This window comes from Podarcis tiliguerta (assembly GCF_965153285.1).
Source record: "Podarcis tiliguerta genome assembly, chromosome: 14".
NCBI classification, from domain to species: Eukaryota; Metazoa; Chordata; class Lepidosauria; order Squamata; family Lacertidae; genus Podarcis; species Podarcis tiliguerta.
In genome coordinates, this window is record NC_139547.1 from 3649797 (window position 1) to 3673310 (window position 23514).

Genomic DNA, 23514 nt, shown 5'->3' on the forward strand with positions numbered 1-23514 from the left:
GGGCACAATAAAATTGGAAACAGTGACAATTGTAACATGGATTCAAAATCCAATTAAAACTATTTAGTTTAATCAATTCATCAGAATTGATTGACTTGATCCAGTGATACCAGCTTTTCAAAGTCTGAAAATCATTTATGTCCAGCATCCTCCAGCCACCCCTTTACCTCTTAGCACCCCCCCAGGTAATCCCACAGCACCCCAGGGGGTGGTACCACCTGCTTTAAACTCTGATTTATACCCTGATTTTCCTCTAAAAAAGCTTGAGGTGGCAAAAATTCTTCTCCTCCTGCCCATTTTACCCTCAAAACAACCCTGTGAAGGAGGCTGGACTGAGGCAGAGAGGAACTGGAAAACCCAGAACATAACCCTGATGAATTCCCCCAGAACTCATTGCTGTCTGCTTATTCATGTTAAACTTCACAAAGATAGACGTCCCTGTAGCTCTCATGCCCACACCTAAGTGATGCCCAGTTTCAAGAGGAGCAGAGCTGGAGAAAACAGGTTGTCCCATCTGGCTCAAGAAAACGCCCATTATGTCAGGTCTTAGGAGGAACATTTCAAAGAGTCATGCATACACCGTCTATGCAAACTTTTATTGGTGCATCACCTCCACTTAAATCCATAGGCCTGGTTTGCTTTCACACACCCACACCATTAGCAGAAGGGTAACAAAGAACCTCCATTCAATTTTGGTACCTTTTTGCACCCTTCTTCCAAGGAGCTCAGAGTGATGGTTGATGGGACTTAACCTTACAGGGCGGGGTAAGGGGAGGAGGCAGAGATGGTCTCTGGCCAGGAAGAGAAGTTCTTCTAGCTCAGGGATGGGTAACCTCAGTCCCAGGGTCCAATGCGGCCCTCCATACCTCTCCACCTGACCCTCAAGACCAGGTCACACACCAGCCTGAGTCACACATCTCTCCAGCTCTGTTTTGCACGCTCCTTGGGTGAGTGCAGAGAAGGATGTGTGAGCCTCCCCCCACCCCACCCACCCCCGGTCCAGCACAGGCAGACTTTATTTGCTGTACTGAAATCTATTGCTATACTGAAATCTATTGCTTTCATTTGCTTCCTATTTGTGGTCCACTTCCATGTGTTGTATAACCTTGTGGCTTCTGTGAGGGCTGTCCTGGGAAATTTCCTTGCCCACTCCCCAGCTTCCTCCCACCCTGAAAGCTGATTATCTTTGCCTGGCTCCACCCATTACACCTCTTTTATTTGATGTTGCCATGGCAGCCATTCACAGCACTGAAGAGGCAGGCAGGAGTTCAGCTCAAGTTTTAAAATGTGCACTGAGAAGTGACTTGGCTCTTTGGCCCATAAGGGGAACGTTAAGGAAGCCTTTGGATCTTCAGCATTTTCATGGGCAACTGGGGCACCGGATGCACTCAGATGATAGTTTAAGATTGCCTTGTTTTGATCAGTTCATTGCAGTTTTATTGTTTTTATCACTAGCCATAACAAGAACAAATGCAAGAACAAATGAGCCCTATATTCTAAACAAAATGCTTGATTAACCTGGAGGTAGGCTGCATGAATTGTGTATTGATTTGTAGGGTCTCTGGACCGTAATAAAGATTGATTGATTGATTGATTGACTAGCCATAAGAAGAACTATAGCACCACACAGTGATGGGGGGAGAGGCTGCAGCATCCCTCTGCCTGCTTGCTCAAGAGATCTGCCTTACACCACACTAGGTCCTCACAAGTCAAATTGGCTCAAGCAAGTCAGCCATGCTGCAAGGGAATCATAGTTGGAAGGGACCCCAAGGGTCATCTAGTCCAACCCACTGCAATGCAGGAGTCTCAGCTAGTCAAACAAAACAAAACGAAGCACTTGCTCACCTTTGTCCCACTGAAATCAATGGGGCTCCAATGTGCTTGGCTTTGATAGGAGCGTGCCCATACATAACTCCAGGAAAATCAAGGCCCCCTGCAACTGTCACCTGTTTCATAGGCAGGGAGAAAATGAGGCAGAAATGCATTCAGTGGGGAATTTGCTCCTTTAAGAAACCCCAAACCAATGAAAAATATAGACTGTCATGGATACTTTCAGCTGTTGAATCACTTGGGAGGAAAAAGTAATGCATACGATGCCACCGTGTACCATTATCATTACTGCAAGCGACAGCCTCAAATTTCTCTTTTCTGTATAAAAACCACTTCCTTTTATTATTGGATTTTGCAGAGGCTGTCACCAAATACCACGAAGCAGCATCCCTTTCAGAGTGTGCTGTCTGCAAACCACAATGCACCATGACAGTTGCCGGGTCAGGGTGAGGTGGGGGCAGGGAGACCCTCTCTCAAATGCCAGCTTAAAATGAATGTTGCCCGGTGCCAGAGCTGCTGCTGCCCACCAACACAGCACTGGGAAGAGATTTTTTAAGCTGCTGAAATACATTTACAAATCAGTGACACACAGAGAGAAGAGGTGGATGCTGTCAAAACAGTTTGTTTACAGCCCAAGAGAGAACAAAACGAAGCAGGAAGCTCTGCAACATACTTTAAAACACACACAAATGCACACACACCCTTTTTGACGCACACATTTTTGAAAAATGTGGTTTCCTTTTGGCGCTAGAAAGAAGCTGTGACTCTGCCGACAGCAGGAAAGAGGGATTATATATTATTTAAATAAAAAATGCTTCCACGGCTCAGGGAGGATTACAAACAAATTGTAAAATCAACGTAATTATACCTCAACACCCCCCGATAATGAATGTGAATGTGGGGAAGTAAAGTGACATTCCCTGGCAAAAGCCCGCCCTGCCCTTGTGACTGTGTTTTAACTGGCAGCCAGCGCCACAGGGTTAGGTGCTCTCTGAAGTATGCAGTTCCCCGGCCACTGAGGGCTTTAAAAGTAACAAGAAAGAAAGAAAGAAAGAAAGAAAGAAAGAAAGAAAGAAAGAAAGAAAGGCATCTTGGGCCCAAAACCCACCAGAAAAGAAATGGGCATGCTTCACAGACTATTGGAATGGGCAGTGTGGAAATATAAGGCTCAGTAGAAATTTGACTGCGTAAGCTTTGAAAATTGCAGCTTTGATAACTTGTTATTCCATGCATGGAGTAGTTTTGCATTGAATAGAAATGGCCAGGAGGAACCTGCCTGCCAGCAGGTGCAACCACCTTCCCAGCAGTCCAAGACCAACTGACTCCCCCCCCCCCCCCCGGTTAAGCTCTTGGGTATTTTCTTCTTAATTGTGCCTGTAGCCACTGGTGGAGGAAGGGTGGTGCGGTGGAGGCGGTCTACCCAGAGTGTCATCCCTGAGGGGGGTGACATCGCTGCCACCCCCCCCCCCGGGACGCTCGCCGCAGGCGACACTCCTCTGGGATGCTAGCCCTGCCCCCGGGTGCACAGCATGTGCGCCATTCCGGGTGCCAGAGGAGCTCACTCCGCCTCTGCCTGTAGCCCATTTCACAGTTTTGCTACACGGTTTGTGTGCATGATTTTCCCTTGTTGTATAAGATGATACATGACCACAATTACTCACATGCCCATTCCCCTTTGAACAGGCATTGATGTTGTAAATGAATGGGCATTAGTGCCACACTGCTTGTACAGGCCACGTCTGCCAGCTTTCTGAACGAAGATTAACTGCTTGTACTATTTGTTCAGCGCTTGAGTGAAGAGTTGAATAAACAGGTCGACTACTCCTAGTCTTATTGCTGCAAGCAGTCACCCAAGTCACCTCCCACAAAATCGAGCCCTCCTTCCCAAAGTGGTCCACAACTTCCCAATCGCCTTAAGGATCACACTACAGATAGCATACTACAAGGGTATTAGAGTTTGTTAATTTATTAATTTCAAAATAAAAGAAATACAGCTGTAGACAGAGCTTGCTGTCTTGTAATTTTCCTTAAAACGCTCAGACAAAAAGAGGCATGATTCTGAACTTACTAGGTGCTACAAAAATGGAGCTAACGAGACGTTGGAAACTGTGTGTAGTTCCAAATTCTGCGGAATGTGTGGAAAATCTCAATGATGGTGAAGAAATGGAAAAAAATTGGCAACCTAGAGACCTCCCAGATGTTAGGATTATATAAGTAACTACTTGGTTGGAGAATTTCCATTTGGGTTACATTTTGAGACCCCAGCTACCTATAAATTTAAAACTGGTTCTGAGATTTCTATGGCAGTTGTCCATTGAGGTCTTTTTCAGGAAACGGCAGGGACTCAAGACCTGACTTACACTTGTTGCCCCTTTAGTCAAACTGGCGTTTCCCAAACTGGTACTCTCCATATGTTTTGCACTGTAAGTTCCATTTTGGCTGGAGGTGATGGGAGTTGTGCTCCAAAACATCAAGAGGGAACCTAGTTGGGGAAGGCTAAGGCAAACACACTCACTTCCAGAGGCAGGTGTTCAACTGAGTGGTGATCCTAAAGAACATCTGAAGGATATCTAGTTGAAAAGGGGAACCTTTGTATGGGATTTTAGGATAGTCTCCAAGTTTGCCTGGACCCCTCCTGATAGCAGGGAGAGGACCTGAATCTCCAGGTGAGCAAGTGTGCCTTTTTTTAAAGCTATTATTATTATTATTATTATTATTATTATTATTATTATTATTGCATCGCATGCAGCTTGCAAGTTTCAGCTTGGCAGAAGCTAGCTGCTCTCCTCTGCTCCCTTCTCCCCTCTCCCAATTAACCTCTGTCTCCAGGGTTGAATAGTGGGAGGTGGCACAGATGAAGAATCATCAGGGGCTACCCCTGTGACATCATTGAGGCCCACCCCTAGGTCTCAAGTTTAAGCCCTGCCATCTCAGGGTCTACGATGCTCCTGACCTGGCAACCCTACACTCTGGTCTTTTCATAATGCTTTGCTACTCATGCCTCATTGCCTGGGAATAGGCCAGGGTCGCCTGCAATGTTGGGCCATCACGTCCGGCTGGCAGTATGAAGACTGTGCGTTGGGCAGGATTAATATAGATGCTAAGTTCCTGGCTTCCTGGCCTTGCATCATTAACAAAGCACAACCTGTCTTAAGCCCTAGAAATTGACGCCAGAAATCCTAGGTTAGTGACTCCAGTTGTTCCAGGTATCCAGCCTGCCTTTGACAGCCACAAATTTGTGGCATTGCTCATATGGTACACAACTTGCTGAAATTATCCCTCCAAACATCAGCACATTGCGGCAGTGGTGTACAACGATGGAAGATAAATACGCAGTATATATTTAATCAGGGTTTTTCTTTTTTAAAAGTCACAACCCCAGGGGTTCCAGCTGAGCTTGCGGTTACACTTCATGTGGCTGGCATAAGTCGGCCTCTACGTGTTTTACTGAATACATATTACCAAGTTAACATAAGCTAATGTGCCTATTTTGGGGAGGGCGACACAGCAGAAGGGTGTGCCCGAGTGCCAGAGTCAAATCCTGGCATATTAGGTTTCCTTCTGGAGCAAGTTTCCCCGAGGTGTCCGGTTTCACTTTCAAAACTGTTTGCCTGAGGCTTCGCTGCCCGTAATTGATGGAAAGTCTTATGTCTGGGTTTTCAGGCTGGTTCCTGAAAGGCTCCCCCCTCTTTCCTCTCCCCTTCCTGGTTATCTGGGGATGCCAGCAGACGTTGATGGGCATTGCCGCAAGAAGAGAGCCTGTGAAATTTTCCAGGAGGCAGGCAATTCCTGCGGCCACTTGGTCCTGTAGGTCCTTGACAGTCAGAAGCACACGCCACAGGCGAGCTCTGCATCACAAGATGTTTCAGGGATGAGGGTTTAAAGAATTTTGAGGGCGGTGGGGAGAAAGCCACCAAAGGACCTGTCTCCCAGCTTGGCTGGCTTAGGAGGCAGTGCTAGGAGGGCCGGCTTTTTAAGCTTCTCAATGAATCTTTTGTGTGTGCCAAGCTGAGGGAGTCCGGCGGGGAGGAGCAGGCCATGGAGAAACAGGCAACAGCTCATTAGTAGAGCACCTGCATGGCGTGAAGAAGGCCCTCAGGTTCAACTCCTGCCACCACACTTGAAAGGAGGAGTTGCAGGGAAGATCCTCTACCTGGAGATCTGAAGAGCTGCTGCCAGGCTGAGCAGGCAGAACTGGGTGAAGGGCATGACTCCGCACAAGGCAGCCTTTTATAATGTCTGTACGTAGTGGGGAACAACACCTGCATTTATTTTTATTTTAAATATTCAACCCCCAACCTTTCAGATGATACAAAACCTCCAGCCAACTTGCAGACAAACTAAAAGCAAAAAAAAAAAGGGGGGGGGGCCTTTAAAAACAGACATTGGGCTGTGCACAAAGGAATTTTTTTTGGGGGGGGGATGCAAGTGCTGTTTCTCAGGATTCTACTGAAACTCAAGTGCTGTATGAAAGTGTTTCAGTCCCCAAGTGTTGCTTTTGTTCATCCTCTATGACTGTGGACTTGAGCACATTTCCCTGTGTGGCTGGCAACCAAACGGATTCAGATATGACTGCTATCTGCAGATGACATCAGGCGCTAACCAGTGTAGAAAACCATGGTGATGAAAGGCTATGGATCTGATGTGCTCCCCCCAGTAATTCGTCATAGACTGGCAAGACCTGTGGCAGCCCAATCCGACCCCACATGGCTGTTGTGGCACTCTGTAGGTGGAGGGAAAAGGGCAAAGGAATCAGACACTTCAGAAACAGTTCCATGCAAACGGATGCAGATTCTGCTGCTGGCATTCAGCAAAAAACTGCTTCACTGGCAAATTGAGAGGTCCGGGGGGGGGGGGTAGTTGCCCTTCTGGATTCCGCTCCCCCCCCCCCCCCGCCACTACCCAGTATGCTCATGTAAGTCTCTGCCTGGGTAGATGTCCTCCCAGTGATGTTGCAACCTCCCCCCCCCAAAAAAAAAAACCACCAGGGTGTTCTAGGGGGCAGCTAAGGATTTGCAGGACTTTAAGTCTCTTCTTCCTGCCTTCTGCCAAAGGGCCCTCAACTGTGCAAGCCCAGGAAGAAAACTGTAAGGGAAATCTCCACCCCTCCCCCAGCTCCTGCCCTGGCCAGAATGAGCCCAAGGGGCTTTGGATATGGCAGGCTGCTCTGCCACACTTTTGCTTTGCCCAAGAGGGAGAAACCCATGCTGGGTTCTGCCCAGCTTGGAGGGGGGGGGCTGGCAAATGCGCATGACATCATGTGGCAGGAGGAGGTCTGAGGTGCCTGCCGCAGCTGTGGAATAATGAAGGGGCTCAGCCCCCCACCTTGATTTTTTTCTGAGGGAATCAGCCCCCCAGCCCCCCTAGATGGTGGCCTTATGGGGAGAACAAACAATGCTTCTGAAAACACCATGCGTGTATGGTAAAAAGATCAAAAGGTAAATTCTGAGGTCCTTGCAACTCACACGATGCACCGTTTTTATAATTTTGCATGTTATTTGTTTTGCTAGCTGCAAAGAACAGGGTGCTGCAGAAGCCCCACCCCAAGCCACTGGGAAACCTGTTTAGCAACTCTTCTGCCTTCTGAGAAGAAGCAGCTGCCCACACACTCTGCAGCACAACTGTGCATTCATAAGGACTAGCAACTTTAAAAAAAAAGGAAGCCCAATTCTGCACTCAAAAACGTTTTGTCCTTCTGCTGTACTGCGGGAGCCCAAACACAGCTCAGCTAACATGCACTTGACAGAACACAGGAAACCTCGGTTTGTTTTCCTTTGGTTTGTTTTTTAAAAAACAGGATCCTAGCCCTCATGGTCCATGAACAGCCAATTACTCCCCAAGAGTGTAAACCTATTCTCTTCAATGGGGCCTACTCCCCAGTTAAACATGCAAAGCACTGCAGCTCTAAGTGGGAGGAGCCACGTTTGTTTATTGACACAACTGTGCCATTCACAGTTCAAATGGTGTAAGAGGCATCCACTTTTTGCATCAAAGGAAGCATAATACTAAAAGTGAGGCAGACTGGAATAAATGTGCCTGAAGCAACATGGGCAAGGAGGGAGGAGTTTTAGGACAATGAAAAAAATTACAAAATCATGCACAGAGTAGAGAAAATAGAACCCAGGTCTGTCTAATAGATTGCACCAACAGCAGATTCATAGAATTACAGAATCAGGATCCTACAGTTGGAAATGATCCCAAGGGTCATCTACTCCAACCCCCTGCAATGCAGGAATCTCAGCTAAAGCATCCATGACAGATGGCCATCCAGTCTCTGCTTAAAAACCTCCAAGGAAGGAGAGTCCACAACCTCCCGAGGGAGACCGTTCCATTGTCAAACAGCTCTTACTGTCAGAAAGTTTTTCCAAATGTTTAGTCAGAATCTCCTTTCTTGTAACTTGAAGCCATTGCCTCGAGTCCTACCCTCCAGAGCAGGAGAAAACAAGCTTGCCTTTGAGATATTTGAAAATAGCCACCATAGTCTCCTCTTTTCCAGGCTAAACATATCCAGCTCCTTCAAGCCCTCCTCATAAGTCTTAGTTTCCACACCCTTGATCATCTTGGTTGCCCTCCTGTGCTGGGCCCAGGGGTAACCCGTGAAACGCAGTCCAGGACTGGTCCAGAATCCGAAGGTTCCGCTGGGAGTCAGTCCGACAGGGCCAAGTCAGGACACGAGGCAGGAAACCAGGCAAGGACAGGTCCAGGATCTCAGGCAGGATCTGGCATACAGCAATGTTGTTCCCGCAACCTGGGGCAGGGTCCGACAGCCTTTTATCTTTGTCGGGGTAGCGTCTCAAGCAGAGGCATTGAGCAGCTCTTCCTGGAGCTGCCAGGGATCAAACTTGGGACTCCACCTCAGAGCCACAGAACAGCATCAGCTCAGGCCACCTGACAGGAAACCCTGAGTGCTGCAAGAACAAATGATACAGGGATCGCAGCAGAATCACCATCCCCTGGTGGGACAGAATTAAATTATTGTTTAAGCTTTTACATTGGAATGCCAAATTAGCGATCTCCGGCAAGGTCACTTGTGTAAACAAACATCAATTAAATTACAAAACAGGGAGATAAAATCTGCTCCGATTCCTTTTGGGAATGACTTCTCTAGCTGTAGATCAAATAACACAGGAGAGAAAAACGAAGCAGACAATTCATATTCAAGGCATATCATGCATTTTGTGAATCCATATTTTGTGCAGAATTAACTGCATGAGCTGACCTGTGTGTTTTAGAAAAATAAAGAGGATGGAAATGGGGGGGGGGGGGGCAGTGCAGGAGCCAATCAGGTAAAATCCAGTTAAGAGAACCAAGGATAGAGTTCTAACGATAGAACTGACCTTCAATTCAATACCTGGCAGTTGATCAAGCAAGTTTTAGTTCTAACATCTGTGGCTCTCATTCCTCTAAAATAAAACATTAGAAGCCTGCATTTAGGCAGACAACACGTCTGATGGCATTATGGGGCCTCCTTAAAACTTATTTGTTTAATCAAGCTTCTACTGATGTATACATCTAGGCTGCGTCTTTTAATTTATCGAATGTTTAAAACAGTGTTTTTCAAACTTTTTTCTCTGCACTACACTTTCAGGATAAAAATTTGCCCACACCACATCAATTTTTTTTATTGATAAGAAATACATTGCAAAACACAACTAGGATTGTCCTTAGTGTCACCTGAAGCTCTTGCTCTTATTCTGAAAATATTTATATCCATATTCTGCAAAAATACATGTTTTGATGCTATACTACACTGAAATGTTTAAATGTTTCTTTGATTCTCCTTGAATCTTCCTGCCACACTTGCCATCCTCTCCTGCCACACCCTTTAAGCTAAAAAGCCTCAAATGAAGCAACGTTTATTCGTGGGGGAGTCGCTCCATCCCCTCAATCATTTTCTTTGCCCGTTTCTGACCTTTTTCTAACTCCACAATAACATTTTTGAGATGAGGCAACCAGAACAGCACACAGTACAGACCCTCCAACATTTCTCTGATGAAAATATGGACATTAATAGTAGTAGTAGTAGTAGTAGTAGTAGTAGTAGTATGTATGTATACCCCACCCATCTGATTGGGTTTGCCCAAGCCACTCTGGGTGGCTTCCAACATATAAAAAAAATTAAAAAATTAAACATTAAAAACTTCTCTATGCAGGGCTGCCTTCAGGTGGCTCAGGGTTGCTTAACTCCATACCCTCCAACATTTCTCCAATGAAAATAGGGAAGTCCTAAGGAAAAGCAGGATATTACAGGATTAAATCAGAAACCAGGATAGCTCCTATCAATCTGGGACTGTCCTTAGAAAGTAGGGACGCTTGGAAGGTCTGACAGTAAACCTTTGAGAACCACTGGTTTAAAATAAAGGTTTGTCTTTTTAAAAAACAACAACACCCAGAAGCTGGGGAGAATAAGATGACACCAAAAACTATATGTCTTCCTGCCAGAGGCCACATCTGATAATTCTCTTCATAGTACTCAGAATAGCCTGGCTTGTATGTAACACTAACCTATGGCTTCTTTAGCCAAAATAGGGTTGAATAGTTTGAATATTTGAATCTAACCACCAACCCTGGTTTGTTTTCTAGCAACTAGCCACATAGCAGAGCCATTGTTTGTTGTTGGTTTGAAAATGTGTGTTGTTTCAACTATGGTTTGGCACAATTTCCAAACCTGCCAGCTGTGCTTCACCATGGTTTGTTTGGGCACCCTTGATGCTTTGCCAAAGCAAGACCATGTGGGAAACAAACCAAGTTTTGGAGAAACCAGCCACAGCTTGGTTGCTTGTCTGTGAGATTACCCATTAAACAAACCAAGGTTAAAACAAGTGTGCATCTGTGTTTAATTCAAGTTAGGAAAATACTGCAAGCACATTCTCTGAAGCAAGGGGTGGTGCGCCATCTGCCCTAGCCATGTGGGCCTCTGCCTGCACCACTATGGGAGCGAGAACAGAGCAGCCAGCAGCGTCAACACTGGTTCTGTGACATGTAAATCAGAACTAAGTTTACAGTCCCATGCAAACTTACCTGAGCATGAGCCCCAATGAAAGTGTGGGTCTTTCATCTGAATAAAGATGCCTAGGCATGCAGCGTCCGTAAGGCATGCAAAGGTTTCGCTGCTGGAGTGGATAACCCCTTTTGGCCAAACTATCTGGAGGTTGCATGCCAGGAGTAGGTTGTGTGACCACCCCACACTTTTGCACTTACACTCTCACCCGTGCATAGACACACAGGCCCAGGCAGATCAGCAGAGTGTTGTGTGTGTTACTTTCCCCTCCCTGCTCATCAATTGATTAATCGCTGACTGGGGAGGGGGCAATTTGTACCCTCATGAGGGTCTTGTGGTGGGCAGAGAGGTTGACACCTACAACCCACTGCTGTGTTATGTCTACTTTAAATGTTCTTCTTTGTGCTGCTGCCACCAAAATCGGTGATGTCTAGGAGGAGCAGAACAATGTGCTTAGGCAGGGGCTGATTTGTTCCCCCTGCTGGGGGCCGGCCAGCCCAATTTTAGTGAGTAGATCCACATGCCAGTACGAAAGCTTGGCCTGCAAAAACTGTATTTTGTTGGAAAACAATTAGCTGCTTAAGTGTTCCATGCACCAAAGCATTCCAGGCACTCTGCAAAATAACAAGGCACCTCACTGCCCCATCCTCCCATATAATTTTCTGGCATTCTCAGCAAAAGGTCAGGGCAGATGAGGCCATGTATGTCAAGGAGAGTGGAAGGGCTCCCCAAGTTCCTTCTGTGGGTGGTTTCTGAACATCACAAGTGCTTGTGGACTTTCAGACTGTGACGTGCTTGTGAGGGTGAGGCCTCTCTCTCCTGCCATGGGGCCTTCCAGAAAGAGAACAAATTCCAGCAGAATTGGGCAGGAAATGGAAGCGGCTGGTTGGGTGCAGTCTGTGCCTCAATAATATCATACCAGCACATGGGGTGGCCCTGTGAAAAGAGTGGCCACATTCTGGGAGTCAGTATTTGGGGACATTTGTCCCATAACAGGACAAAACATCATTCACTCCTGGGGGAGGGTATCCTCTGCTCAACCCTTTTATTGGGAGATAAAATAAAACATTTCAGACAACTTATTGGTTTGTTCCTGTTGCCAGCTAGTCACAACATACTAGGATTATTGCAACGTGCTCTGTGTAGGGTCACCCCTGAAGATCTCAGAAACTTCAGATGGTCCAAAATGCAGCAGCCAGATTACTGGCTGGAGTTCCATTTAGAGTTCACGGAACACCAATTTTAAAACAGCTGCACTGGTTGCCAGTCCATTCCTGGGCCCAATTGAAGTTGCTCAAGTGTCAGGGACTGGCTGGACGAGGAAAACTGGTGTCAGCCAGTGGTCCAGGAGGAACCTGAGGGGGAAGGGGATTTTGAACCAGGGAGGAATCATCAGCTGAGAGTGAGAGTGAAGGGGAGAAGTATGAGGTAGCCACAGACGCTGGTAAGAGAAGGAGCAGGAAAGAAGGGTCGAGAAAAGCCTAGAACAATTAAGAAAAGCTGAGTCACGGTGAAAAAATGCAAGAAGGGAGGTCTAAATAAGGGGGGAAGAGGGGCCAGAACTTTAGCGTCTGCAACTGACCTGCTTATCTAATGGATGTACCTTGTGCTGACTCCTTGGTTACTGAGCAATAAAGTTCATTACTGCAAGCACAGATGGAAGGGCTTTTCTGGCAGCCTGACATCACATTAGTGTTTAAAGCCCTAAACAACTCAGGTCCCAAATATCTAAAAGACTGTCTCCTTCTCTGCAGGCCTCTCAGGTGCTGAGATGGGCAGAAGAGGCCCCTCTGGGTAGCTCCTCCATCCTCAGAGGGGACCTGTGAGAGGTGGTCCCTACCTAAACTGGGGAATTCCCTCCCCTTAGAGCCAGCATCCTCATTATATAGTTCCTGAAGAATGCTGAAGAGGCACCTCTTTACCCCAGCTTTTGACACATATTTTGAGGACCCATCTTATTTCTGTGACTGAATGTAGGGCCAGAGCACAAAACACTCCCTCCCCTCCCCTCCCCCTGCAGTTTCCAGCAACTGGTATTCAGAAGCATTACTGCCTCTGACCTTGGAGGCACAGTGGAGTCATCAAAGCCAGTAGCCACCCATAGCCCTCTCCTCCTCCATGAATTTGTTTAATCCTCTTTTAAAGTTGGCTGCCATCACGGCCTCCTGCCAAAGGGAGCTTCGGAGTTTAACTATGTGGTGAATCTTCCGACACTCAGCTTCAGTGAATGCCCATGAATTACACCCAGCCAGATGGACAGTGTATAAATAATAAAAATATTACTAGTAGTAGTAGTACTATGAGAGAAGGACAAAAACTTTTCTCTACCCTTGTTCTCCATGACATTTTATACATGTCTCTCATGTCACATCTCACTTGCCTTTTTTCTAGACCAAAAAGTTTCAAATGTTGCAAGCTTTCATCGTAGGGGAGGCAGATTCCTGCATAAGTGTTTACTTCTTAATGCAAATTGGCCCCTTTCATCTATTAAGCTGGCATGGAATAATGACAGACCAGAAAGTCTCTTAAGGAAGGGAGGGATGGTACTCAGTGACGTCAGAATGTAAATTAAGTTTCAGCTGCCAAGTGGTGGTTCACAGCCTCTCCTTGTGACTGGGTTTCTGCCTCAAGGATGTAGCACAAAATCTTGTGCTCCACACCCCCTTTTACTCTGGGGACTCGATAACCATCTCCCTGTTTAACCACTTGGTGTTTCTAGGTAACTGACACTTCGGTTAGCGAGTCCACAGAAGAACTTGAATGTACATCATTGCCTTTCCATGACTTATATTAAATACTAATAGGAAACTCATTTGCCAAGTGTGGATCATTCCGTAGCCAAAACAGCACCAGGGGAGGTATCACGAGGCATGGGGGTGAATCTGAAGGTTTGCATAATTACAAAAAGACTTGGGGGGGGGGTCCTAAGGAGGAACTGTTCAGCATTCAGCTTTCATGAAATGCAGTCTGACTAGTGGGGTGGTGGAAATAGAAAACGGGGGTGGGGTGGCATAAGGTGTCCTAGAAATGGGTTTGGGTGACTGGCAGGATTCCTGCACAGAAGCACTCCCACAATACAACATTCTGCTGCAGGTCCAGCTAGTGTTTCTCTTTCTATAACCCAGTCCTCAGTATCTGGTCACACGCCAACATGACCAAGAGAGAGAAACCAGGGAGGGGTTCTGCAGATAAGAGTCAGCTCAATTCGGCAAGGATGTCTCCCCCCAATAGTATCTCTAAGGGCACCTCTTTGCTTTCTGACACATTGCTGCCTCCCAGCCCCCTGCCAGGGTGAGGGTGGTAAATGCTCACATGCTGCCTGCCATGGTGCTGAGAGTTTTGCACTTTCTTGCACAGGTTACAACGCCACTCATTTTGATGAACTTCTGCGCCTTCCTCCTACTTGTGCAGCCGAGGAGAGGGCGATGACCTTGAGCTCCACTCCACAGACTCACAATTTTGCACTTGCCATTTAAGATAGAGGTGGGGAGCATGGGGACCCAGACTGCACCCCTCACCGCAGACCAGCCCCTCACTGACTTGCCTTGCCTCTCCTGCACTGCCTTTGTGTGGCTGGAATGTAGCTGCCTGTACAGAGGTGAGCGTCACATCCTTTACTCTGACTCCTCTTACCTCGGCCCCTGCCCACTTCTCTCTCTGGTCCCACCCACCAGTGGGGCGTGGCCTCAGAAAGGGAACAGGCAAAAGAGGCCCCTCCTCCTTGCTTCAATGAGAGCTGGGATTGTGTTCCCTGATCTGTTGTTTTTCCATATGCAGGGATTTCATTTCATTTCTTTTTTCATTTTACGTAAAGCAGAGGAGCATTCCTGTCATTCCAGCTGCAGCCCCAGCCCCTTGACCACCTCTGGGAGAACAAGGCGCCATTTCGGTCAGTTTGACACAGCTGGAAAGGGGAGGTTTGTAAGGTCACCTCTGGCCCCTCCTGTCCTCCAGCTCTTGCTGTCCCTTTGGCTTCTCCCAGACACCTGAGCAGCCATCCCATCAGCTTGCCCTACTTCTAAACCTTATGCAACATTCATTAAGCAGTTCTAGGGAAAGCAACTGAAAATGAGTAATTATTCCTTGCAGGAGACGAAGGGTCAGCGCCTTGAAGGTGACAAGCAACATTTTCTTATTCTTCCCACCCACAATGAAAAAACAAGAACATGAGCATGTGACTCCTCTATCTTTGTGTCAAGGAGTCAAAAACATACAATTTCCTCCACCCTGTTTAAGACATGACTTCACCAGAGGAGGAATTAAATCATGACTTCTACAATAAGGGCTTCCACCAAAGCGTTGCAGCACAGAGTGTTGTGTGCCAAGGCCCCCTGACCCCACAGTTCCCTGGAGAGACAAATAACCACAATGGACAACAGCCTATTGGGCTTTGGGTTCAAATAAGGCCACAACTTTATTGGTTACAGTCGTGAATGGTTTGGCATAGGCATTGGGTAAAGCCATTGCTATTCCACTCCAACCTATCTGCTGGAAGTGCATTTAAGGGTAAACCACATCTTGGAGGGGGGGGTGCCCTGTGTCCTACATCAAATAGGGGGACCCCTTCTCCTTGGGGTCCCCCTTGGAGGAGTGGTATGGCCCTAGCCCCTGCCTGGAGCCCTTCCTCCCAGATCCTTTTAACAGCACACCCTTTCCCAAGGAGGAGCAGGCAGAGGCTACAGCCTCCCCTCCAGAGTGCTCCTGTCCATTCTATTTTTGCTCCCAAAACCATTTCCCCATTTCCAGCTGGGAATGGTCTTGTCCATCCAGAATTCTGGGACCACTGAGCACGCTCTTTCCTTCTCATGGTTTTTTTTGGGGGGGGGGGATGCTTCTGTGGATTTTTTGCAGGGACTGATGAGACCTGTAGTCCAAAACATTTGCACAGCACTGGGTTAGGGAAGGCTGAGAGGAAAGCCTGTTTTAACATTGGAAGGAATCGACCAGGGACTGAATATGCTACTGAAATACTTGTCAGGGCGTGGGAGGAGGTGGGAAATGACTAGACAGAAAGTTGAGAGAGAAAGCAGAACAGCTCACATACTGACAAGTGAAGCTCTCTCAGATGAAATAATCACAACTTTCATTATCAATGAGAATAGAAGTTGGAGGAAAGTCTATTGCACCTCGCTTACCTCTTTTTGGAGGTGGGGAGGGGACCTTCACCCCAAAATAAAGCATCTGTCTGCCACTAGGTAAGATTTATTGACTGAATTATTTGCTAAAGCATCTGTCTGCTGTTTCCCCCCCATAAACAGCCAGCAAGTTCTTAAATGAAGCACAAAGTAAAAGATGCTACAAAACCATGTGGACTTGGGGTTTGGGCCCTGAAATCTGATGGTCTGGGATGCTCCTGAGCTGGTAACTCTACCTGGGGCAACCACAACCAATATATCTTGCATCACTGGCAAAATGTTTGTAGCCCCCCCCCCCCCAGTTGAATCTGACTTGATGGAGGGCATGTGCAGGCAGGACAGGGGAAGGGGACAGGGTGGAAAGACAGAAGCAAATAAACCCTCCTCCCACAACAAAATCATCACATCTGCGACCAACAATAATGAGATGCAATGAAAGTGATTTGAAGCCAGCACTTCCCGCAGCTTTAAAGCGCCGATTTGAGTCACCTAAATCTGAAAGTGACAAATTTACTCCTTTGCTTTGTGTAACAATAAATATCCGGTGACACCCCAAGGGCTGGGATTTTTATGGACCATTAAACTTGTCTGCTGGTGGACGGCTGTCATTAACTATGGTTCACACAGCTGGGAGTGAAGTATTAAGACAGACGTTCAAACAAAACAACGTGTTTTGGTAGATATCAAATGGAAAAACTTATGAGAGCTGCCATAATCACCTCTTGCACCCTTACATAGTTAGATATGCAGCGAAAGTGTAATATGGGAATGGACAGACACGTGCTTGCAAGCTTGTGGTGTTTTTTAGGATACATTTGTTGAGCAAATGTAGTTTCTTGCAGCTTCCTGTTGAGTGCAACAACAGGAGTTAGCTTTTTTCAATTGCCAAGCTCAGCTTCTGTAATTTTTTCATGAATGAGAAAGATTTATTGATGGAGCTGGTTGCTACTTAAGAGAGTGGTTAACACTGAACAATTTAATTTTCTCAGTAGAATTTTTAATAAAAAAGCAGTAACATTATAAAAGGTGCATAAAAATGTCTAACAGTTCTAGAATGTTTCAATTTCTAGAAACAGCTCTAGAATGTTAATAAAGTCTGGTAAGCTTCAGCTTTGGGCCTCACACATTTGTTGTAACTCCTCAAAGCACCATGTCATCTTTGGTATGATGAAGTTTTAAAGGCCTCTCTAATTCTTACCAGTTCTGTAGCACACATGTGACCAAAATCCCTGGTGTGCGGCCTCTGGTATTTGTTTGACAGACATGTGTTACGTTGGATTTCTGAGTGCCAACTACTTCTATAAGATACTGGCAAAGGAGGCAGTGTTGGCAAAGAGTGTTGAGTCTGGGGAAAAACATTGCAACACAGTTCTTCAATGGGGGGGAAAAGCCAAAATGCAGTTTAAAATGCATATTTTGAGAGAAAATTATTTGAAGCATTTTTATTTTTTAAAAAATCACAGTCAAGAAGACTCCCAGAGTGACTTAGAAAGATTATTGGTAAGGGATTCATTCCCTTTGATTTGCAATCTAAAAGACATGGCACACAAGGAGAATGGAATGGGGAGGGCAGAGGGGAAAGAAAGCTCAGTTAAAAAATACTTAAAGTTTTCATTCTTTAATTGTCCATGGTGACTAGCACCCTGTTTTTGTGCAGATATTAAAAAAAAATGGTGAAAGGTTTTGAAAAACAGTGATAATGCAGATTAATGCAGATATGGAACAGAACAGTTGTATGAGTGATTACAAGAGAAAGTACACGGAACAGAAATAGATGGATTCCTCCATTCCATCACCTATCCTGAAGAAGCAGTTGTCATTAGCACTGAGGAAGAAGGAAAAGCTAGGATGGTATTTAATGTAGCAGCAAAGAGAGAGAGAAGAATGTCTTTGTTCTTATACTGCTTTGCCATAACAAGTTGCAAAAAGCCAATAGATGAGATTTAAAAAAGAAAGAAAAGAAGAGAGTCCTTAAAAAGAAAGAGGACACCCTTAGTCTTCAAATTTATTTATTCCCCCCTCCCCCGGGATACTGTAATTTGAAATATTTGCTCTCAACATTTGCTGCTCACTCCCAAGAAGGAAGAAGCGGCTATTCCAACTGGGACAGAAAATCCATTTCCTCTATCTATGTGAATCCTCTGGCTACCCTTCCAGCTACGTATCTGGTTTAATAATGGTAACGATAAGAGATAAGGAATCAGCTTATGGAGAGGGCCTTGAAAGAGAGGCGCTGGTCACAGGGAGCAAGACAACTCTATCTCAAAGGGAATCTGAGCGCGTCTCCATGTACCGGCTGGCCCGCTGCCGTTCTCAATGTGGCGATTCCCTCACAGATTAAGAAGAGCAAGCTTTACAAGCTCCGGATTATGGCACTGAGCATTCTCAACTCACAGGTGGATTAGATGCCGGCGTATCCCAGACGCTGACCCTGCAGGATAAAACGGCCCAGCTTAGTGGATGCTAGTTAAAGGCCAGGTGCGAGGAGGGAGGGAGAACACCAGTCCTTTCCTCGACCATATTAGAGTCTCTTCACCTGTCAAGTTATGTAGGTTTAATGTCTGAAGGTGTCAAAAAACAAAATGGCGAGTTTCCTACAGGTAATAATAATAATAATAATAATAATAATAATAATAATAATTTATTTAAACCCTGCCCATCTGGTACGCTCGTCAGAAAGCTGGGATTGGTTTCCATAGCCTGATCAATGAGGCCAACCCAGTTTTGCTGCGGCATAACTTGTGAACCAGATCAGCGCCAAGGGCATCTGCTGAGGGCCCGCACCTGATCAGGGGCCCGTTACACTTTCTGCACTCACAGTTGGGGGGGTGTCTGTGTGTTTGTGCTGCCCAAAGAGTTTCCCGAACCTGGAGTGTGAAAAGGCATTTGTGATCACACACAAGCAAAGTTCCCATCCACTATTTGCTATGGAATTAGCATGAAAGCAAATGGCCATTCAACATAAGACGGCAACCATCAAGAAATACAAGCTCAAATAATATCACACAGAACCATTAATAGATAAAAGTACTAAACCAAATTCAGAGGACAAAAATAAGCGTGTGAGCTGACTCAACTTCCAAAAGCATGACAGAAAAAGGAAGGCTTTTCACTTGTTTCTCAGAGGATTAAGTTTATTTATATATTTATTTCATAAAATTTATACACCTCTTGATTGTAAAAACAACAACTTCCAAGTGGTTTACAAAATGATAAAATAATAAAATTATCACTAAGAAGAATTAATAACAATTATTTAAGACTTTCAAAAAGTTGATATAACAGTAAACTAAAAACAAATTAAAACTCTCATCAACTTGTTAAACGTTTGTAGCAGGTGCCGAAGACAGTGCAGTGAAGGTGCCTGCCTGATCTCAATAGGCAGTGAGTTCCAAAGTGTGGGAGCTGCCACACTAAAAGACTGAGCTGGTACAAATGCGGAACAGGTATTATGTGACACCTGTAACAAGCTGAGATATACGGGCTCCTGTGTGCCCTTGACTGCCCAGGTCCTTCCGCTTATTACAGCTCAAGTTGGAGATACCTCAGTTATGTGGCAAAGAAGTTACAAATTGTGAGGCATTTGTGGGCATTCTGAATTAGGTCTTGGATGTTATGGCCGTGGGCAAATTAACTCACTTCATGTGTTTGCAAATACAAGAGAAGTTATTTTAAGCAGAGTTGCTTGAGCATTTGCAGTCTGTTGAAAATTCACACCATGAAGATACTGGTTGCTGGCCACCATTCAAGGGGCAAGGTAATGGCTGGGTCAATCTAGTGTGCTTGATCTGTCTGTGGCCATGCAGCAGCAGCCATGTTACTTCAAGTGATCCACCACTTGAGGCAGAGGCAGCTAATAAGGTGCCCGCTGGATTTCGTGGGACTCTGCCTCCAGTCAGCTGCAGCCAGCACAGCCCATGGCCAGGATTGATGGGCGTGCTGGTCCAGTCGCATCTGGAGGGCACCCTGTTGCCTATGCCTGACTCGAGACAGAGAGGCAGTACATGCCAGCCAGCCAGCCAGCCATTAAAGCTAGAACTCAGCTGGCATGTCAGAGGAAGGAACAAAGGGTGATAGATGGCTGGCTTATGGATGAAAGACAAATAAGACACGTTTCACTTTAATGGCTACTGGAGGAATTTCAACTCTTCTAAACAGCTGGCGAGGAACAGGTGTTCCTTCCCTCCCGCCAAGGGGGAAAAAATCAATTGTAATATAGTAGTTTGTAAAAAAGTTTGAACCAAGCAAAGGAGAGAGAGAGAGCATGGTTGTCTCGAGGATTATTTTACCAGGGCAAACAGTGCTTCAAGGACAAGCAAGAAACTTGCTGCTATTTGAGGCAACTTCATTATAAAATCATTTTTAATAAGCAATCTTAGCAAAGAGAGGGAGCAGTCTTGCAGAGAAGCCCCCAAGGGACCTCCAGGCTGCCCGGTTAAGTTATTAGGCAGAAACACACGAGGGACCAAACAGCTATTTCATTGGCCTCGGGGGACAGGATTCAGTTTTCTCCAGTTCTCCAGAGGCAGCGGGTCTAACAGCCACACACCGTTAACTATCACTCCAGCAAAGTTCTGACTTTTGGAGGAAAGTGGGATGTTCACGCTTTAAAACAAAAAACTGAAAAACCTCCCTTGACTTTACACCCCAAAGTCAAAACAGGAGAGGCTCTCGGATTTATTCTGAGCCACCTGGAAATACGAGCCCGGAATCAACTCTGCAGGTTGATGAAAGAAAAGGCCAACTGCTTGCCACTGTGATCCCCAACAGAAGAAGCCTCTAGGAAGTGCACAAGCGGGGCAGGCGTGCAAGAGCTCTATCCTACTGCTGCATTCAGAGATGGACTGCTCCTGAGTGTGCAGGTTCAGTTGGTAGTCATTATGCTTATCCTTATGCTGCTGATAGATCTGATTCTCCCCACCAACCAAATTACTTACCCCTTCCTCCCACTCGTGAACTCACCTCCTCCATTCTCAATACCTCCTAATATTATTCTTTATACTGTTCTAGATATTTGGATGGGGCTTCAATGGCTCAAGATACAGGAATTTAGTGACAATAGTTCAATGCAACACTCAAATCAAGGATGCTTTGCTTTGAGGTGAATCTGCTCAAATAAAAAATGCAGGTCATGCTCAATGCAGCTGCTGAGGGGAAGGAGACTCAGTCCGCCCCCATACTGTGACATCATCACGCAAGGAACTCTGCACTACTGGCTGTCACTGTTAGGGGCACATGCAGCATGATGACATTAAGGTAAGTGGCAACTTGGTCTGGCGCTGCAATTTTTTACTGACTGCACTGAGCACTTTGAGTTCCTCCACCTCCAGTAGCTTCAGTTCTTAGCACACTTATGTGAAAGCAACTTCCACTGAATTGATGGTGCTTCCTTCCAAGGAAACACAGGGAGCTAAAATGGTCATGGATTCTGCTCTCAGTGCTCCTGCTGGTCTTCTCTTCTGCCCTTTTCCTTGCCCTACAATAATAAGCAGATGTCTGAGATCAACCCTGCTTCAAATCTGAGGTCACCTCAGAGGAGGAACAAGGGGAGCAGGACTCTCCAGCAGATCTCCATACAGCCAGTGAGGAATCATCAAATCTGGACAGCTCTGCCCTAGGACTGGAGATCACCACACCAACTCCCTGGGTTTCTGGCTGGCTCTAAGCTCCAGTCACCAGTCTCTCCAGAGCAGAGGAGCTGGTGAGTCAGGCAGGAATGTTGAAGCTGCTGGGAAGGTATCTGTGAGGCTATTTGGGAGGAGGAGGAGGAAGCGCATGGAAGCCCTTGCTTGGGTTGAGGCCTGATTCAGAGTTTGGAAGGGGTGACGTCCTCCAATGCCTGTACTGTGTGAGCTACTTCATTGCTGAGCAACACCTGACCACTCTGCTCCAAACTCCAGCCTTCCTCATCTGGGGAAATGGTAGCTGGAGTTCATGTTTGCTCCACAGCAGGAAGTAGAACAGAGCAGAACATACAAAAGGTGAAAGGCAAGTGGTAGGGGTGGGCTTGGGAGGAGCTTGCAAGAGTCTCAGCTCCTTAGGGCTTATCCACACTTTCCTTTTGCCTCATTTTTTCCAGGCACTTTAATGCTCTGTGTCCAAACGCTTTTTGTTTGCCCTGAGTTTTCCCCATGAAAACCTGCTCTTTAAATTTGAATCAGAGCAAATGGGTTTCCTGTGGATTGACGTTTGCTCCAAATGAGCTTTAAAGAGTGAGTTTTCACAAGGAAAGCTGTGGAGCAAAAAAAGTAAAACAAAAGGATGCTCGGACACAGAGCTTTAAAATGCAGACTATGGCCACAAAAAGCAACTTTAACAAGCAATGTGACATTCCTTCGATTGAGACATCATTTAAACAGTTTCATGAATGTTGAGGAAATGAGATTGCCCATTTACACTGATGGAGAGTCTAGAATCAGATGGCACATCTCTGATGGCATTGCACCAAGCGAGTTTTAGTATCCTGACAAGTCTGTTGATAAGCTTTTCTGGGATGGAGGCACAGTCTGAATGATAACCCATTTCTGCAATGTCTTTACAGCTGTTTTACTCTGTTGAAAAGGCAATAACAGCTAACAGAGTCATGAAAGAAGAGCAGATCCACCATCATTTCATTTCTAATTTTGGAAGTGGTGCAAATCCACTTGGGCTTATTTTAACTTGATTCGGGACTTTTGTAATTTGAACCTTAGGATTTTGCCATCCCTCTTTCAGACTTATTTCTGAAATAATGAAGACTGGAAGGTAATTTAAAGTTATTAAGGTTATTGTGCAGCATGTGCATGGTGAACAGCAAATGTCACTTCATTATTTCCAACCGAAGCCTCCCAACTGACAGAAGCCCACAAGAACCTGCAGTAAAAAAAGTCACCGGGCTAGCAGAGAGGGCAGAGACTTAGCACAGCAAAGATTAACATGGGCATTGTTCTGCCTCACACCAGAAAAATAGCAATTATTTCCTCTTACTTCAGGTTGCATTTGTCAAGCATAGATATGAAATTATGACACTGCCAATTCCTAATCCTAAGCAGTTGCTGAGACTCCTCAAATGCCTTGCCTGAATCCCACAGTTATGTCCATATCACTCTCTGTTTCTCAAAGATGGAACTACCTTGGAGATAAGAAGCTCTTGTAGGGATTTCTCCCCAAGTAATGGGTCTACCAGAATTCCTGCATATCCTCTGCCTTTTATAAGCTCTTTGGTCCCCTATGGAGCAAGCCGATAAGTCAAGCAAGAGCTCCGTCACCTTTCCAAGTCCCCTGCCCTCCAAGCTTATTGGTTAATGGCGGACCCAACAAAAAGGCAACACTCATCATCCCACCAATGCAATTGTCCTGTGCATAAGAGAAAGTGACCAAATCAGAAAGCCTTACTTACATGTGTGGGTCTTCTTTGTTACAGAAATACCTAGAGGGAAAGAGAGGAGAGTCACTGTTAGCAAACTGATTGGGACCATCCCACTAGCCATAGAGGGCAGTCATTTTAAAAACTAAACACAATAGCACCTTTGAGACAATACCCTTGTGAGGCAGATTAGTCTGGGAGGC

The 23514-nt window shown here is 45.9% G+C and overlaps 1 protein-coding gene across 3 annotated transcripts in view; it reads right to left on the minus strand.

Moving 5' to 3' along the window:
• Positions 1-23514, minus strand: part of RORA (RAR related orphan receptor A) — a 360107-nt gene that overhangs the window by 95055 nt on the left and 241538 nt on the right. For all 3 annotated transcript variants that reach the window (XM_083412802.1, XM_083412804.1, XM_083412805.1), the window contains exon 2: positions 23345-23374. In XM_083412802.1, the coding sequence (XP_083268928.1) occupies positions 23345-23374 (30 nt within the window). The remainder of the gene's footprint in view (positions 1-23344; positions 23375-23514) is intronic.